This window comes from Brassica oleracea, chromosome C2 (assembly GCF_000695525.1).
Source record: "Brassica oleracea var. oleracea cultivar TO1000 chromosome C2, BOL, whole genome shotgun sequence".
NCBI classification, from domain to species: Eukaryota; Viridiplantae; Streptophyta; class Magnoliopsida; order Brassicales; family Brassicaceae; genus Brassica; species Brassica oleracea.
In genome coordinates, this window is record NC_027749.1 from 46,061,063 (window position 1) to 46,081,485 (window position 20,423).

General features: G+C 33.4%; 1 protein-coding gene and 1 pseudogene across 1 annotated transcript; both read right to left on the bottom strand.

Annotated features, from left to right (window-relative positions):
* Window positions 1-316: 316 nt before the first annotated feature.
* On the bottom strand, window positions 317-1,232 carry LOC106325673 (transcription factor PRE5). Its single transcript, XM_013763737.1, has 2 exons — window positions 814-1,232; window positions 317-563 (listed from the first exon to the last, which is right to left on the bottom strand). The coding sequence occupies exons 1-2, from the start codon at window positions 937-939 to the stop codon at window positions 411-413; spliced, it is 279 nt and encodes a 92-aa protein (XP_013619191.1). The 5' UTR covers window positions 940-1,232; the 3' UTR covers window positions 317-410.
* Window positions 1,233-16,727: 15,495 nt separating this feature from the next.
* Window positions 16,728-18,251, bottom strand: LOC106324394 (annotated as a pseudogene).
* Between the last annotated feature and the right edge of the window lie 2,172 nt (window positions 18,252-20,423).

Sequence of the window (20,423 nt, forward strand, 5' to 3'; positions counted from 1 at the left end):
AAAAAAAAAAAAAAAAAAAAAAAAAACTCATCTTTGAACATTTTTTAGGCTCACTGTAATGAATAGAAAAATATAAACCTTCGGTGAAAAAAAAAAAAAAGTAATAATGGATTATTCATTATATTTATTCATCCTGCATTTTCTTTAATCTCTTAACTGACACAATCGAGTTCAGATACCACAGTAGTGTCCAGTACTTTGAGAGAATCAAAATTTTCTCCTTCAAAGTCCTACCATTGTTTATGTAAATAGATAACGCATATATTTCGGAGACTATATATTGAATAGGAATTAGTGCAACTGCTGGACAAAAATTCAGAAGTTTATAATAAATATATTAAGGACAATCACGAATACAGATATAATAAATATATATTGGAAAAATTATAATAAGTACATATATTGGAAGGTTACATGAGCAAGCTTCTAATGACGGAAGCTTCATGGCTATCTTCATCAACGGCGTCCAGGAGCTGCGACAAACGGTCACTGAGATTGTCAACTTCTCGATGCAGCTTTCTTATATAGTTGCATGTCTCATGAAGTACCTTTGATGCTGACACCTAATATATTATTAAGAGCAAACATCATCAAACCACATACATGCACGGACATCACACAATGACAAAACATGGCTTTTCGACGTTTCACTTTATCAAATTAGAAAACAATAATGTTGTCCGGAGTCAAAAGTTTCGACTCTTTATTGATTTGTGTCCCATTTAACGAAAAGGGAAACAAATTTCTTATAAAAACAAAATATATACTTTGAAGGCGTTAAAAGAAATGAATGTTATGCATAATGTAATATACCTTATCAGAACGGCGCCGTTCACGAATCTCGGGCAAAAGTTGACAAAGCTTACTAACAAGGTCGATCATCTGGTCATCGGAGATCCTCAGAGCACTTGAAGATTGTCTTGATCTCCTGTTAGACATTTTCTTGTCGGTTTTTACTTATTAGCTAGCTGTAACTCTACAATAGTTCAAGAAAATAGCCCTTAAGTCGTGTGCTTTCTCTCTGTCTCTTGATTGAACAATAGATAAGAGATGGAGATGGATATAGAAAAATAAAGGTGGTATTAATAAGGGATGAAAAGGAATGAAGCTATATATCTAGTAGAACTAGAGGTTTTTATGTATCCCACAAGCCTTGTATTGTTTTGCAGAAGTGAGAGAAGAAAGAGGAAAGCAATCAGAAGAGAAGAAAGAAGGAAGTGTAAGAAAGTGTTTCGGGGTATAGACTATAGAGATATAAAGAAATTGAGAAAGTGATAAGAGGAATTTAAAGACGTGAAGGACCACAGGAGAGGGATAGAGTAATAAACCTAGACAATGATGCAATGGGAGAGAAAAAGAGACTTGATAACCTCTTGCCAAAATCATTTAAATTAAATATATTTTTATATATCATCTATATAAATATACCTAGAGGGTAAATGCGAAATGAATATATGACATTAATCAGTGTGAAATGGATATGTAATTTCTTTTCTATTTTTGTTAACGTTATGCAATATCATCCAGTGGTTTTGTTCTATTAGTTAGATAAATAATACATGACCAAAAAAGTCAAGATGAATAATATAATTTGTTTAGATTTACAATACAACATTTTTTCCAATGTAATGGTATTAGTGGTGACATATTTATTTAACAAAAAAATATAAGTGACTATTTTGGGATATACCCTTTCACATAAAAAAATATCACAAGTTACTGTAAAACTTTGTAGCATGCATGTTTATCATTGACAGAAAACTGTAACAAAAAAATGTAAACTTATTTACAGAATTTTCATGGAGAGACGTATCCAAGTCTAAATATCGCTGTATTTACTTAATAAGAAAAATATCATATGTATTCATTTGTTAACAAAATTTTAGAAAACTAGTAAAATATTAATAAACCATTGTATTTAATATAATTATGTTGAATAATGGAGGAGCGTTCGTATTTTAAAATGGAGAAAGAGATGAAAAGAACTGTGTGTTCCCAAAGCTGGTGTAGAAATTGAAGTTGGATTTATGAGAAGTGTTTCATATTGAGCTAACAATGTGGCCCTTTGTGTGCATGTCACTAAAAGGCAATTCCATGTGATGACATTAGACTTTCAATTTTCCTTTCCATTACTACTTGTTATTTTATCCCGCATTGGATTAATATTTTTTTTAACATTGTGGTACCCAGATCTATGGAGAGGTTCACGCATTACCAAAAATGAAGTACAGCCTACGGATTTATCTATTTTCCGAATTTTCAAATGAGGTCCAAATCATGGTTCAATATCCGCATGATCACATATGTTTAGTATTGTAGGGTTGCTTTAAATTCGAGTCGCTTAGCTTCAAGCAAGTGAACAATCCATAATGTTCATATGCAGGATCTCAACAAAATATAGATTGAACTTATCTTCCATCAAGACTAAAACTTTATATGTTAAAAAGGACATAAAACTTTATGTCATGTATGATAATCTCATCGTACACATACAAATATATATATATATATATATTAATGATTAATTTAGGAAACAAAATATTAATCATCGCTGTTTTAACGTAAAATTTGGGCCGTTGTTTGTTTTCAATTTCCGCTGAATCCAAGTATCCCATGTATATTAATTGAGAAGCATTTAAAAAAATGTAACCTCAATTTTGTAATAATTAAAAAAATATCATTTGCTTATGTGGCACATCTAAATGTCTTCTAAATCTTTTTCTAAGAATTCTAAAACATATAATATAAACTATAGTTTAATCTAACGTTGTCACGTTTTTCCATAATTATATAACATAAGATCACTCGATTTTAAAGAGGAGATTAATACCCGTATGAAGACTTTGGCGAATGTATGTATAATACGTATGGCGAACAAGAGTCTGTGTTAAGATCTGTCCGTCATTATTTCGAACCAAACTTATGAAAACTACCGTATACAAATTGCGATTGATTTACTCGATCATAAGAACATGGCGATTGATAAACAGTATATTACGTTGGGAAAATAAAAGATGAAAAGCAATACTCTAGCATAACAAGTTGATAAACAATACTCGGCCATACAAAGTTGACACCGAACACTATGATGATAAATTATACATCCGAACAAGTTGACAAACAAACAAAACTTGACACCTTCGTCTGTTAGTATATAGTAACAATTATAATACTTAATTTCTCATGAAAATTTTGACCCAAAAAGAAAAAAAAAAAAATTCTCAAGAAAAATTTCAACATAAAACCTTGGTAGCCATTGTAGTTATGATATTACAGTTCTGTATAACCGAGAATTGAAAAACAGAAGAAGGTGTAGGATGGACCCGGGTGGCCACCAAATGGTTTAACCATAGCGGGGTGCCTTCGAACCCAGGTTGCTTAGCAACACTAGAGCTCGCCTACCACTAGGCCACCAAGTGATGGTTGTCTCGTTTTGTTGAACCAAATAAAATTGAAAAAAAATTGGTAGGTATAGAATATAAATTTTCCTAAACCAGCAAAGAGACATCGAAGATATTTACTTTTATTTATTTATAAATGACGTTTTCCTTTTTAGATCAAACGATTAAATAATACTAACTTCATAATCTTATAGTTAAAAATCGAATAACATAGACTTGATACACAAATCGGAATGATCAAAATATAGAAAATTTATATTTAATATGCAAAACTTTGGCAGCAAAGCAGGATTTGATAATATATTGAAGTCCTCTACTATCTATGACTATAAGTCTATAACCTAATAACTATCATTTATATATCAATAGAAAAACATTAAAAAGATGTAAAATGTAGTTTGTAATAATTAAAAAAATCTTTATTAATTAACATTTAATTAAGATATCAATTAATTTTACGTGACAACTTAAGGATGTAATTGAAAAAACTGTTGGTCGAAAATCGATTAGGGATTCACTAGGGACATAATATACACCGCTACGAGTTATTCTTGGGTTCACTCATAGGGTAAACCTCTAGGTTCAACAACCAATAGTAGTTGGTTATTTGATATTTGATATCTTTAAAAAAAAAGAAACAAAATAATAAGGAATTTAATTTATATTATGTTTTAAAAATAAAAAGATAAAATACCTAAAAAATACTAATAATTGCAACAAAAAAATTAATATCGTTAACACCGTCAGTACAATACTAAACTCTAAACCCTAAACCCTTGGGTAAATCCTAAAACTTGGTTAAATCCTAAAATTTTGGATAAATCTTAAACCCTAAAAACATTAAAAATAAAATACTAATAACACTAAACCCTAACTCCTAATCACTAAACCCTAAACCCTTTGGTAAACCATAAACCCTTGAATAATTGATAAATTCTAGGGTTTATGGTTTATCCAAGGGTTTAGGGTTTAGTGTTATTAACTTTTAGTTTTTAATATTTATGTTTTAGGGTTTAGAATTTACCCCAAAGTTTAGGGTTTATCAAAGAGTTTAGAATTTAGGGTTTATGGTTTACTATTGTGTTGACAGCATTGTCAATATTAGTTTATTAATTTTTTTTGTAATTATAACTATTTTGAAGTTTTTTTATATTTTTATTTAAAAGATATAATATAAATTAAATTCTTTATTGTTTTGTTTCTTTTTTAAAAAGATATCTCATATTAAATAATCAACTACTATTGGTTGGTGAACTTATAGGTTCATCATCCTAGGGGGTGAACCCAATAATAACTCAACCGCTACTTAGAAGATGCGTATATTATTAGGAAATAAAAAATTTAATGTTTACAGACTATACTTATTTTATCGATATGATCTTAAGACGTTAATTAAAATAATTGGTTATTTTTAAATAAAGGCTTGCAATGACATACATATCTAAACCTACATTGTATTCCAATTATATAGGTATAGTCTGTAAGATATTAACCAAAAAAATATGTGGACATAATATCAATGGTGTAAGAGTCATTTATAAATGTATTATATGCTTTTGGTACATTTTTTCATCGACCATCTTTATAGTTGATCACAAATATTGTTTAGAATTGCCAAGTGTGACTCAAAACTTGGAGTCAAACCCAAAACAATACTCCAATTTGGGTCAAAGGCAAAAGTAACCTAAAAGGCTATTGAAATTACAACTATCCCCTTGTGACCAAACAAAAAAACGGAATTTTTTTTACGTTTCTACCCCTCGCAAGTCGTCTGTTTAGACGACTTGAAAATAAGTCGTCCAGACGACTTAACTGAAAGTCGTCTGGACAGTTAGTCTTAAACATAATTTAAAAATTTTGTAAAAAATATTTTGATAAGTGAAAAATGGGAATTATGTAATTAACATATGTCTTAGGAGGTATAAATTAAGATATAACAAATTTCAATTGTTTTCAGCATAGATGAGTGAAAGTAGTGAGTCATGATATTCTTTAGTTTATGTTTCATCAACATATGTTGTAGTATTGTATGTGTTCTTAGGGTTAGATTTTGGAAAGAATTAAAACCGTTTTTGAAAATTTTTAAAATTACTTATGCGTGTTCATTTCTGTGTATAGTAAACACTATTTAAGTATAATTAGATTTTATAACGTGGTTAGTTAGTTAATCTAGTCATTTTAGTTTAGGGGTTCATTTTAGGGTCTAGGACGACTTAATATTTTGTCGTCTGAAAACAGACGACTAAATATTAAGTCGTCTGTTGTACATTATCAGCCAGAATAAGTCGTCTAAACCGGACCAAACCTTAAAGTTTACCAATGTACTTTTAAAGCTAACCGGATTATTTACCCAATATATAAGGTGATTTTTATTTTTTTTGTTTCATTTTTCGCGAAATTCAGAAACCCTAACAGTTCTCCCTCTCAAAGGCGATTTCGAATTCCCACGATTTCCGAACAAACCATCGTTCTCAACATCGGCTATCTATCTCACTTCATTCTCACCGTTGTCGCCGCAGCTTCTTCTAACCCTAGCCGCGCCGATTCCTCTAAACCCTAGCGCCGCCGATTCCACTATTTCCGAACAAACCGTCGCCCTCGCCACCGTGGTCACCAACGTTCTAAACACTAGCGCCGCCGCTTCTTCTAAACCCTAGCGCCGCCGCTTCTTCTCTGTAAACCTTAGCGCCGTTTCTCTGTAAACCCTAACGCCGCTAAGTCATCAATCTCGAGGAAAAGATGAACATAAAACGTTGTCTCTATCAATTTACTCATTCTCACCGTTTCACGTTTATTTTTTCAGATCTATAACCGCAATGACGAGTACTCCAACTCCTTCTGCGACTGGAAGACTTGTAAGTAATTTAAGTCGTCTACTAAGTCGTCTGGACTTATATTGTTGTCTTTGATTATTTTGCAGACAAAAAGGATGGATATTCCAGAACTCCCCCGTAGGTTATACACATCAGGGGAAGAACCAGAAGCCCACAATAGCATTTCGTATCATACGGATAACAGCAAGTTGCATACTGCTCTTAGGAAAGCTCTTACTGATGACGAATTTGAAGAGCTCAAGGAGTCGAGTTTGGGAGTTTTCATCAAGTTCAAGGAGCAGGGATTTGGTTGGGCTTCAAGGCTGGTTCACTACATGCTCAGTTTCAAGCTGGACATTAAGAAGAAGTATGAGATGTGGTCTCTCGTTGGTCCAGAACCTTTGAGGTTTTCACTGTTAGAGTTTGAAAACCTCACTGGTCTAAACTGCGAGTACATCGAGGACCTTGAGACACCAAAATGTGACGTTACCCCAGAGATGGTTTCTTTCTGGGGGATGCTGGGAGTTCATCTGGAAGCTGGGCCAACTACTGATCAGATAATAGCAGCACTGAAGAGATGCGGGGATTGGTCCAGGGAAGATCGCAAGCGGCTCGCGTACCTCTCCATCTTCACTGGATTCATTGAAGGGAGAAAGTTTTCAACCGCTACACGATCTACTCTGGCAAGGCTAGTGATGGATTTAGAACGGTTTGAGAATTATCCATGGGGGAGAGTCGCGTTTAAGGTGCTGATGGACTCTTTGTGGAACAAAGAAATTGCTGGCTGTTACACCGTGGATGGGTTTATACAAGTTCTTCAGGTCTAGACGTACACAGCTATGCCGGAATTGGGTGCTAGTATTGGTGGTCCCAGAGCAGACAGTCCGTCTCCACCGATACTGGCTTACGAGGGCAGCAGAGGCCGCAGATCAATGAAAGCTGCTATCTTGAGTCAGGTATTTACTTCAATCCAAAAGACTGCGCAGACGACTTATTATAAGTCGTCTGGAAAGTCTTCCATCTGGACGACTTATTAGACGACTTATAATAAGGCGTCTGGAAAGTCTTCCCAGCTGGACGACTTATCGGACGACTTAATTAAGTCGTCTGGAAAGTCTTCCATCTGGACGACTTATTAGACGACTTATAATAAGGCGTCTGGAAAGTCTTCCCAGCTGGACGACTTATCGGACGACTTAATTAAGTCGTCTGGAAAGTCTTCCATCTGGACGACTTATTAGACGACTTATAATAAGGCGTCTGGAAAGTCTTCCCAGCTGGACGACTTATCGGACGACTTAATTAAGTCGTCTGGAAAGTCTTCCATCTGGACGACTTATTAGACGACTTATAATAAGGCGTCTGGAAAGTCTTCCCAGCTGGACGACTTATCGGACGACTTAATTAAGTCGTCTGGAAAGTCTTCCATCTGGACGACTTATTAGACGACTTATAATAAGGCGTCTGGAAAGTCTTCCCAGCTGGACGACTTATCGGACGACTTAATTAAGTCGTCTGGAAAGTCTTCCATCTGGACGACTTATTAGACGACTTATAATAAGGCGTCTGGAAAGTCTTCCCAGCTGGACGACTTATCGGACGACTTAATTAAGTCGTCTGGAAAGTCTTCCATCTGGACGACTTATTAGACGACTTATAATAAGGCGTCTGGAAAGTCTTCCCAGCTGGACGACTTATCGGACGACTTAATTAAGTCGTCTGGAAAGTCTTCCATCTGGACGACTTATTAGACGACTTATAATAAGGCGTCTGGAAAGTCTTCCCAGCTGGACGACTTATCGGACGACTTAATTAAGTCGTCTGGAAAGTCTTCCATCTGGACGACTTATTAGACGACTTATAATAAGGCGTCTGGAAAGTCTTCCCAGCTGGACGACTTATCGGACGACTTAATTAAGTCGTCTGGAAAGTCTTCCATCTGGACGACTTATTAGACGACTTATAATAAGGCGTCTGGAAAGTCTTCCCAGCTGGACGACTTATCGGACGACTTAATTAAGTCGTCTGGAAAGTCTTCCATCTGGACGACTTATTAGACGACTTATAATAAGGCGTCTGGAAAGTCTTCCCAGCTGGACGACTTATCGGACGACTTAATTAAGTCGTCTGGAAAGTCTTCCATCTGGACGACTTATTAGACGACTTATAATAAGGCGTCTGGAAAGTCTTCCCAGCTGGACGACTTATCGGACGACTTAATTAAGTCGTCTGGAAAGTCTTCCATCTGGACGACTTATTAGACGACTTATAATAAGGCGTCTGGAAAGTCTTCCCAGCTGGACGACTTATCGGACGACTTAATTAAGTCGTCTGGAAAGTCTTCCATCTGGACGACTTATTAGACGACTTATAATAAGGCGTCTGGAAAGTCTTCCCAGCTGGACGACTTATCGGACGACTTAATTAAGTCGTCTGGAAAGTCTTCCATCTGGACGACTTATTAGACGACTTATAATAAGGCGTCTGGAAAGTCTTCCCAGCTGGACGACTTATCGGACGACTTAATTAAGTCGTCTGGAAAGTCTTCCATCTGGACGACTTATTAGACGACTTATAATAAGGCGTCTGGAAAGTCTTCCCAGCTGGACGACTTATCGGACGACTTAATTAAGTCGTCTGGAAAGTCTTCCATCTGGACGACTTATTAGACGACTTATAATAAGGCGTCTGGAAAGTCTTCCCAGCTGGACGACTTATCGGACGACTTAATTAAGTCGTCTGGAAAGTCTTCCATCTGGACGACTTATTAGACGACTTATAATAAGGCGTCTGGAAAGTCTTCCCAGCTGGACGACTTATCGGACGACTTAATTAAGTCGTCTGGAAAGTCTTCCATCTGGACGACTTATTAGACGACTTATAATAAGGCGTCTGGAAAGTCTTCCCAGCTGGACGACTTATCGGACGACTTAATTAAGTCGTCTGGAAAGTCTTCCATCTGGACGACTTATTAGACGACTTATAATAAGGCGTCTGGAAAGTCTTCCCAGCTGGACGACTTATCGGACGACTTAATTAAGTCGTCTGGAAAGTCTTCCATCTGGACGACTTATTAGACGACTTATAATAAGGCGTCTGGAAAGTCTTCCCAGCTGGACGACTTATCGGACGACTTAATTAAGTCGTCTGGAAAGTCTTCCATCTGGACGACTTATTAGACGACTTATAATAAGGCGTCTGGAAAGTCTTCCCAGCTGGACGACTTATCGGACGACTTAATTAAGTCGTCTGGAAAGTCTTCCATCTGGACGACTTATTAGACGACTTATAATAAGGCGTCTGGAAAGTCTTCCCAGCTGGACGACTTATCGGACGACTTAATTAAGTCGTCTGGAAAGTCTTCCATCTGGACGACTTATTAGACGACTTATAATAAGGCGTCTGGAAAGTCTTCCCAGCTGGACGACTTATCGGACGACTTAATTAAGTCGTCTGGAAAGTCTTCCATCTGGACGACTTATTAGACGACTTATAATAAGGCGTCTGGAAAGTCTTCCCAGCTGGACGACTTATCGGACGACTTAATTAAGTCGTCTGGAAAGTCTTCCATCTGGACGACTTATTAGACGACTTATAATAAGGCGTCTGGAAAGTCTTCCCAGCTGGACGACTTATCGGACGACTTAATTAAGTCGTCTGGAAAGTCTTCCATCTGGACGACTTATTAGACGACTTATAATAAGGCGTCTGGAAAGTCTTCCCAGCTGGACGACTTATCGGACGACTTAATTAAGTCGTCTGGAAAGTCTTCCATCTGGACGACTTATTAGACGACTTATAATAAGGCGTCTGGAAAGTCTTCCCAGCTGGACGACTTATCGGACGACTTAATTAAGTCGTCTGGAAAGTCTTCCATCTGGACGACTTATTAGACGACTTATAATAAGGCGTCTGGAAAGTCTTCCCAGCTGGACGACTTATCGGACGACTTAATTAAGTCGTCTGGAAAGTCTTCCATCTGGACGACTTATTAGACGACTTATAATAAGGCGTCTGGAAAGTCTTCCCAGCTGGACGACTTATCGGACGACTTAATTAAGTCGTCTGGAAAGTCTTCCATCTGGACGACTTATTAGACGACTTATAATAAGGCGTCTGGAAAGTCTTCCCAGCTGGACGACTTATCGGACGACTTAATTTATAATATTAACTTTGTATGTATTATAAGTTTTCAAGTATACGATGGCAATTTGAGCAAATATATGACTTAAGGTATTTTTTTATTACAATCTTCATTTATTATCCATAGATATTATTCTTACTTGATAAAATGATATTAAATTTTCTATTTCCCTTATATGCTTAATGACTAATGGAAGTGTCTATAATTAAGTTGATCAAACTTAATGACACTTTTTAAAAATGAAAATACCAATATTTAGCTTTCTAAACATTGTAATACATTTAATATTAGATATAATACCGAATTTTAAATTTTATATCCGACTGTACACAAAATTTAGATATATAATTTGAAATAAATTACGGTGTCTTAAACCCTTTTTACAAATTTTTTTGCGGTGTATTATATATATACTTCGTATGAAATAAATGCATTTTATATGTAAATACATACGTAATGGAAAAAATATCCGAATCCAAAAAACAGAACCAAACCCAATCCAAAAATAGTAGTAAATCTGAACCGGAATTGATTAAATATCCGAACGGATTAAAATTTTTGTTATTTACATAACCGAAAGCGATCCCGACCAGAACTGGAGTATTTTGGGTAACCAAATATATCTGAAATAGATTTATATACCTAAATATATTAATTATTTTTAGATTCAATGCATGTTAAAAACATCTAAAATATATAAGATACTGTTAAGTTGTCCAAAATACTTACAAATAGTCAAAAATAAATATGCAAAAATGGCTAAATTAAAGTATACTCAAAACACCAAAAATACTTAAAATAACTATTAATTCTCTATCCAAATATTCAAATCAAACCAATATATATATGTATATATATACTAAGTTTAGGTATTTATGTTATTCAAGTTTATATGTAATATTATTTTGCTTATTGATTCTGAGAAATTTAATGTATAAAATGAGTTTTAAAATTTTAAAAATAATTTAAATGAGTTATCCGAACCCGAATCGACCCCGTAAAGACCCGAACCAAATCCAAACCGAAATTTAGAAATACTGAATGAAGATACAATCTTTGATCCCAAAAACCCGAAAACCGAATAGATCCAAATTGAACCTGAATAAAACCCGAACGCACATTCATATATGTATGTAACATATATTTTTATAAAGTACTTCACTCCGCACAAGGGGCGGATAGTCACCTAGTTGCATCAAAAATAGAACCAAGCGTGGACTTGCTTCGTCCATGCACTTGATTGCCCCCCAAAAAAGTAGCCAAGATATGCTCGTATGCTTCCTCGATCCTAATTTAACTTCTATGTTTCGGAAGCTTGGGATTTAGTATACCTGATGATAGACGGCATACATGTCCCATATGGTTGCTTAAGATCTCGGATTATGTCTTCTTAGATTCTTAAACATGATTAATACAGGGACACAAGGTACTTAATTACGTCGTTAATTTGTTTGTCCATTATTTACATATAAAATATAACGTACAAAGGTATTATAAAATTTAATCAACTGAAGATTGTTTTCGGAGATAAGCTCAAAGGTGTTGTGATTTACATTCCCAACATTTCTACAAAAATTTACTATTTGAGAGTTGAAATGAAGTAACTGGTGTTTTTAGCTGGTAGTCTTTCTTTTTAATACGTGTCATTCTAACATTTTTTTCTTGTTACACAAAAAATATCATTTTAGAATTTTAATAAAAATTATATTTACTTTCAGCTGAAAATTTATTATAAATTGCATTGATTTTATAAATAATTTTATTTATCTCAAATATTATCAGTCAAATAGATGTAATTAATAATAATTTAAATATAATTTAATCATTTTTTTTAATCTGTGTGAAAAATGTCAAAATGACACTTATTTAGAAATGGAGAAAGTAGTAATCTTCTAGCTTAAAATTTGTCCATGGACTTTTAAAAACATTTAAAAGTTTTCATGTTTTTCCCTTTTATAAAACAGAAACTGAGAAAAAACACGCAAATAAATGTTAAATTTTAATTATTTATTCAAAACGATAGGAAAAAAACATATCTTCTTAAGATCATCCACAACAATGAGCTCTCATATGTGTTCTCATGAATTAAGTAAATAAAAATAAATAAAAATTTAAAAGAGAGAGTATGAAGTGTTCTCATTTGAGAAGCACATACAATACACTTGAGAAAATTTTACACTTGTCACTCATACATGATTTAATAATTTTAGAAAGTTTAAAAATAAAAAATAAATAAAACATTGATATTTTAAAAATTTTGAGAGTATGGTTGAGAGTTTAATGCTGTAAGACTATTTCGAATTTATTTGATATTTTCAACTCTAAAACAGGAGAATTATATAATATATATGAAATATATTTTAATGTATTCTTCTAAAATAACAATCTTTAAATATAGAGTAAAAATATAAGAATGATATTTCTTTCTTTAGATAAAAAATAAAGATCTCTATTATATAAAAAAAATAGAAACAAAAATAACAATGAATCAGAGATGCTCTAATTGAATACAGACGATGACATAGCTTGATGAGAGAAACATGCCAATCAATATTTTAGACTTTTTAGTACTAACTATTTATTACAGTATTTCATGAGGACACCAAAGTATGTTCTGTAATTTTGAAATTATTTTTTTCCTAAGCGTCACATCACATTGATTTTGATTTTATTCTCTATTTTAATGAAATGCTCCAATTAATAAATACATTTATTTTGATTTTGATAAACAAGAAAGTTACTCGACAAAAGAAAACAAGAAAGTTATATTCTAATTGATTTTCAATTTTTATATATATAACCACAACATTAAATTACATGGAAAATATGTTAATCTAGGGATCGAAATGGTGATTGCAGTAAAATTAACATCGAACAAGCACAATATGCAGAATGGATAGAATACACATTGTTTTGGGAATATACTAATTGGGAATACTTTTTGTTGACCAAATTAAATCATAGACTAACTCATCATAAATATACAATTAGCGGCGGATTAATTTAGAAATTGTTTTTTGTCGGGAACATGGGAATTTTTTGGTTGCAACAATGAAATCCTTTTTTTCTTCACTAAGTGTGCTGCAAACAGCTAAGAAAATGAAAAAAGCATGCGGATTACTATCTTGTTTGAAGGACTTCATCAATATATAACACCTCTGGTGTTGAAAAGAAAATCGGTCAACAAATATTCATATACCTATCTTTCCATTACAACGTGATTAACGGATTAACATAGTTTAGAATCCATTTGTATTCATCGACAGTAATACTACAAAAATCATCAAAAACGTACCGCTCGTATCTATCATGTGTTTAAAAAAATGTATTTATATAATCAACTGATTGCAAAGGGAGATGTAACATGTTAGTCCATGTGGGTTTCACGTACTGAATGTTTGGTCTCTTAGGCTCCACAATGTTTTAATGTCCAACGATCCTCTTGATTTTTTTTTGAACTTAAAAGGATTAAACCCGGGTCTATTAAAGACACAGACCTAACCCCCAGGTGGAAGGTGCAGCCCACGGATAGACCCTCTCCCGGGTATTCAAATGGGCCGAAATGCAATAGCCCATATCCGTGTAGGTGACCAGGAAAATATGATAGATACGAGCGGTACGTTTCTAACATGGTCCTTATTGATGGACCCAATTTCGGTCAAAACGTTAATAGGCCGCGATCAAAGTTATGGGCCTTAAGGAACCGAAGCCCATAGCAAGCGATCGAGCTCGAAAGCGAAGGAGTCGATGTCCCGGAAATCGCGGAGTAGTCCCGGAGATCGCGGAGCAGTTACGGAGATCACGAAGTCGACTTACTATAAAGAAAGGAGAAGAGACATGAAGAAGGACACGTTGAAAACCCTAGAGAGAGCTACACACTAACATCGACCTTGTTTACTCCCGATCTTAGACTCTTTTCTTTACGGTTCTCGTTTGTATCACTCGATCTAGTTCAACTCATTGTATTCGATCTTATTCATCAATAAAGTCCATTTTTACCTACTGGAAACTGTTTAACATCGTTGTGTTCTAAAGATATCGTTGCCTACATCATTTGTCTTCCCTATATCAAACCCCGATCACTATCAAATACTTAGTGTAGATTTTAGGTTCTACACTTATATTTGTCATAACTAATTTGAATTTATAAAAACATTTAAATAACTACACATATATAAACATATTACAACAATATTAATTAATAAAATATTATATTAAAGTATAAAATTTTAAACAAAATAATTTAATTAATATTAAACTTCAAGCAAAATACCATATTATTCCATAAAGTGATTTTCGTAATGCATATATGATATACTAGTGCATTTCGAAGTAAAAATGACTCTCTTTATTTTTAATTTGTAGATTAGAAATAAAAAAAATTGTTGAAATCGGGTGATATTAATACTTGTAAATACATTAGATCATAACAAGAAAATAAAAAAAAACATAAAATATTGCTAAAAGACTAACTTTTATCGATGATATTAATACTCGTGAATATATTCAATATGAACAAGAAAGAATTGTATGAAAAGACATCATCATCAACAACAACAACAACCATCTTCAGTTACACAAAAAAAATTGGACAATATTTGAAAATTTTAAAGGTTCCGGATCAAACTTACCTGACTATTAGTGGTGTTGTAATATTTATGTCTTCATGTAATTTTTTAAAATCTTTTTGTTAAGTTTTTTTTGTATATTATTGTTGTCTAAATCTAGCTTAAAATATTTTAAATCTTATTTAAATCTTATTTAAAGTTTTATTTAATTTTATGTGTAAAATTTAGATTTTGTAAACAAAACTTAAAATATTTATGAGATATAATTTTTATAAAGATTAAAACAATAAACAATAAATATTTATGAATCATAAATGTTATGTGTAGTTGTAGAGACCAAAATATAAATAAAAATATGAAACTTCAAATTTGAAGTTTTGAGTAGCGAAACTTTAAATATAGAGTTTCACTACTCAAAACTTCAAATTTAAAGTTTTGAAATTTCTTTTATGAGAGCAAAAATCTTCATATTTAAAGTTATACAGTGTCTTTCGGAGACGAAAAAACAGCCTGCAATAATTGAACTTTCCGGTGCAACGATTTACTAGTATTATACAGAATAGTTAGATTTACGCTGCGTAATCAACGTCGTAGTTTAAGTACGAGATTACTAAAATGCGTGATAATAGTAAACAGCATGCTATAATAGTGATTTCAACGAGTCATGTATACGTCTCGACTTTCTCATAAGTAGAAAACTGTAAATGCGAACGCTAAAGAATGTTTTAAAGAAATGATAGTATGCCCCGACAGAATACTTAATGATGTTTAAGCACACTTCGCCAACCTATAGCTTTACTCACAAACCCATAGGTCAAATTACCAATTAATGATTGCTATAACTCCTACACACCGACTTACCTTTGCCAACGTTGAATTTGAATGTAACGAATTAATTTTAAGATAAAATTACAAAATAATATACACATTCAACGAGCTAAAAGAGATTTATACATCTAATATGATAATAATATTACTACTCCAATCTTTTCATGAAAACTGTCTCCTGACATTTTTTACATAGATTAAAAAATATTTATGTTTTTTATTAATTATATTTATTTAATTAATAATGTTTGAGACAAATAAAATTATTTACAAAATAAATGCATTTTAAAATTAATATTAAATTTAAAGTGAGTACGATTTTTTTTTTAAAATCCAAAAATAAAACTTTTTGCATAAAAAAGATAAATTATTTTTTTTTTAATGAAATCTATGGAATACAATATCCTTGAGTGTCAAAGCATATCATAAGCATTATGCTCCTTATTATACAATCAATAGTTTTTAGAAAAACATTTAAAATATCAAATAGATAATGCAAATGCTTTCCAGATGATTTGTATATCCAATGCTTTGATGTGAAACTTTTGGTATAATATTTGCAGTTAGAATACATATATATATTTTTTAAAATAATTTAATATAATTTATTTATTTCATTTAATAATATCACAAAATTATATTTTATTCAAAAATAAAATTTCTATTTTAAAAATAAAATTTTAAACATTTTTTTAGAAAAGCAGAATATTTCACGTTTATAATATAAATAAATATATATAATTAAATTTAATTCATTATTGTCAATAAAAAATTATATACATACATATTATAAATATAATATATTTTCACTATATTCATATTATCCAAAAATATATAAAAATTAATATACTTAAAAGAACTTTCATAAACTTCATTATCTACACTATATTCATATTATCATTATAGACTTATAGTCCATACAAACCTCCCAATAGAAAAAAATTACACAAACTCACTTATGTTTTTTAATCCATCAAGTTTGAAGCTGTAACAGCCTTGAATAAGCTCCCTCAGGTCTGCCCACAAGCTCAGAATGGCTGCCTTGCTCCACAATCCTCCCGTCTTGAATCACACCGATGCTATCATTTAACAACCCCCCTTATTGTGGACAAGCGGTGAGCAACTACAACAGTGGTCCTGCCTCTCTCATAAGCCTCTCTAAAGCTTCTTGCAATACACATTCCGATTCTGCATCTAGTGCACTAGTTGCTTCATCAAGAAGCAACACCGTAGGGTTTTTGAGCACTGCTCTTGCTACAGCGATCCTCTGTTTCTGTCCACCTGATAACTGCACTCCTCTTTCCCCCACCAGAGTCTTGTAACCAGATCCTTATTCAAGTGTGTTACATAATATTTTTATTTATAAACAGGCCTTATTTTTTAAGTTGCTTCCAGCCATTATATTTTCAAGGCCGGCTCTGATTGTAGTGTAACCTTCAGGTAAACCAATGATGAAACCGTGGGCGTTTGCAGCTCGAGCCGCCTCCATAACCTCGGCCTCAGTCGCATTACCTTTCACATATGCGATGATGTGGAAGATGGTTGCTGCGAAGAGAGCTGGTTCTTGTTGAACAAGACCAATCTTAAGCCTCAGAGACTTTAGGTTAAGCCTGCGGATCTCTTTGCCATCGATCATGACTTTTCCAGAAAGAGGGTCGTAGAACCGTTCGATCCTTGCTATCACAGAACACTTCCCCGAGCCACTGGCTCCGACAAGAGCTTGGCTATGTCCAGCTCGGATTCTTAGGTTAAAGTCTCTCAACACCATTACGTCTGGTCTTGAAGGGTAAGCAAAGCCCACATGCCTAAACTCAATATCTCCGCGGATAGTCTCGACCAGATGAGCATCAGGATCATCCGGTTCAATCCCGGTGTGCCTATCCAACACCGGGAAAACCGAACCCACAGCTTCACCTCCACGTATGATTTCGGGAGCAAGACTGACAGTTTCAGCAACAGAGTTTGCGGTAATGACCAAAACCACAAACAAAGACTTTGATCACTTTGGAGAAGGTTGACTTGCCTTGGCTCACAAGGTGGGCGCCGTAACAGAGGATTAGAGCTTCTGAACCGTAGAGAACAAGCTGGGAGAGACCAAAGAGGAAACCTGAGGTTTGAAAGCTTCTTTTTCTGAGGAACACGTAGCTCGTGACAGAACACAGAGAGGATTTTGCTTTGTGCATTGAAAGCTGCTACGGTTCTAATGTTGCTGACTCCTTCACCAGCGATCATTGAAGTCTTTGCATGAGCCTTGGCTGTGTCTCCAGCAAAACAACCCTTCAGAGATAGTTGCTGCGATATACATTTTTATTCATCAGGACAATTTTAGATGGTAATAAAACATGATGCAAAACCATTCAGTTAATCACATATCTCTATGTCCTTCTGTGTGAAAATTTTGAAGCTTTCAGCTAGTAAACAAAAAAAAAACTTTCACCACCTAATGTACCAAACAAAGTAACACAAGCAAACATTGACCATTGGTTGATTTCGTCATCGTTGTCATGCAACATTGAAATTAATGTTATATTTAGAGACGCATAATGTAGAAAAATATTGCACCATCTAAATTTGTTTATTTTATAACAAAAAAAAAACAAATGGTTTCAAATTGTACAATTACACTTTCGCTTCAGTCTTGAGACACATTATACATACTTAAAATCACAAAAGTATATATCTGTTTGTTAGGGCATGATTATCGGCTGGGACATTTTTTGGTCCTTAATTTTTTTTTTTTTTTTCTTTCTTTGATTTAAAAAAAAAAAAAAATTAAATGATGAACCAATTGCAGACCACCACATGTCAGTGGGGCTTGCAAACAGTGAGTGATAACCCTTGGAACGTTTCTTAATTAAGAACATTTGAGCAAAATTCTTAGAAAAATGTGGTGAACCCCACGCCAAAAACACTAAGGACAAAATGCTGGGACTACCAATAATCATGCACTTACAGAAGAGGAAGCTGTCATTCCAGAAAAGGAAAGAAATGATGGCATTAGCCAAATTAAAGGTATAATGATGATAGACTGAGAGAAGGCCTTTAGAAAATGCATTCTTTTAAATTTCTTACTATAGTCTATCGTTAATGTTTTTATTGTCACGACCCTTTACGCTAAACTTCATAATCTTTTCTTCGTTGACTTTGAACTAGGATTGCATACACCAGATTCATCCTACGAAAAAGAGGTTCACCTTCAAAGATACGTCTAGGGTTGTTCTCGCCAAGAGTAGAAGCTCTCTTGCAGCATCTCGATCGGATTTGGTTTGAGTATATGGAACCCTCAAAAAAAAGAAGTATATATATTACAGAGGCGGATGCAATTGAGAGCTAGGGGGGTCAGCTGACCCCTATAAATTTTGGTTATTTACAATAGTTTCTGTAAATTTGTAATAACCCGAAATATTCAAGTTCCCCAGTTAAAGTTTCTTAATGACCCCTATAAAATCTGAGCCCACGTTACTTCAACTGTAACATTTTAAATCTAACCCAAACCCACGTACATTATTTTTCCCACCGAATCCCCATGAGTAAATTAGGGCAGCCGCATTAATGAACCCCCTGTTGGGGTTCATAATATGAATTTTTTATTATTATTATTATTTTTTTCGTTTGATTTTTAAAAAAAAAAAAAAAAAAAAATTGACCAATAGCAGGCCGCCACGTGGCGTGGGGCCTGCTGAACAGTGACGATCCGGGTTCATACAGAAGGGACGCTGCGAGACAGAGTCTCTACTGTAGCATTTTTTAATAATTATTTTTTTCGGGAAACGTGTGAACCCCCATGTGAACTCTTGATGCGGCTGCCCTTAGGCCGCATGAAATGAGTTTATTGCTAAAGTAATTATGTAAATGTTAGAAAAATTAAAAAGTGATTGCAGAAAATTAGTTTATTTTCTGTGAATATTTATTTTTCCTGAAACAATATCCTGTATTTGTCTTCCTCTTAGGATAAATTCATGCACTATTTAGTCTATGTTTATTTATTAAATTTCAATTGATTTTATATTAGTATAATAAAACATTTATATGAATGCTAAAATTTGGGTTTTACAATAACTTATATAGAAATTATTAAATAATATATGTGTATATAATTAATTTAATCAAATTATGAAAAATTATAATTTAAATAATTTAATTTAGAAATTGGTTCACTAACATAAAATTATAATGTTTTAAACGTATAATAATAAAAAATTAGATTATATAGTATATTATTTATAAAAAATATATTTTATTATACTTTTTTAATCAAAAAAAATATTGACCCCGGTAACAAAATTTTATGGCTCTGCCACTGTATATATTGAACCCTCCATAGCCTCTGTTACAGGTTACAACGAAGACCATACTCTCAAACAAGCTTTATAGTTCAGCGTCAAGTCGCTGTTTCCATAAGGACGATCGCGTCTTCTTAAACCCAATTCACCAGTGCACCAATATTCTATACATCCGAAGATTCAAAATGGGCTTTAGGGGCTTAAGATTCGAAGGTTGTAGTTGGGGATTAGGCTTTTAAGCTTTGAAGACTTTTAAAGGTAATTAAAGTTTCTAAAGCCATCATTTTTGCTTTTCTAAAATTTCTCAACGTCCCCTAAACTCAGAGTCTAGTTTCTTTTATTTGTTATAAATCCATGATATGGATATGTGGATTGCCATTAACCAT

Coding starts and splice junctions, on each gene's coding strand:
- LOC106325673 (XM_013763737.1), bottom strand. CDS start 939: ATGTCTAACAGGAGATCAAGACAATCTTCAAGTGCTCTGAGGATCTCC. Junction 564..813: donor AACGGCGCCGTTCTGATAAG/GTATATTACATT, acceptor ATAATATATTAG/GTGTCAGCATCAAAGGTACT.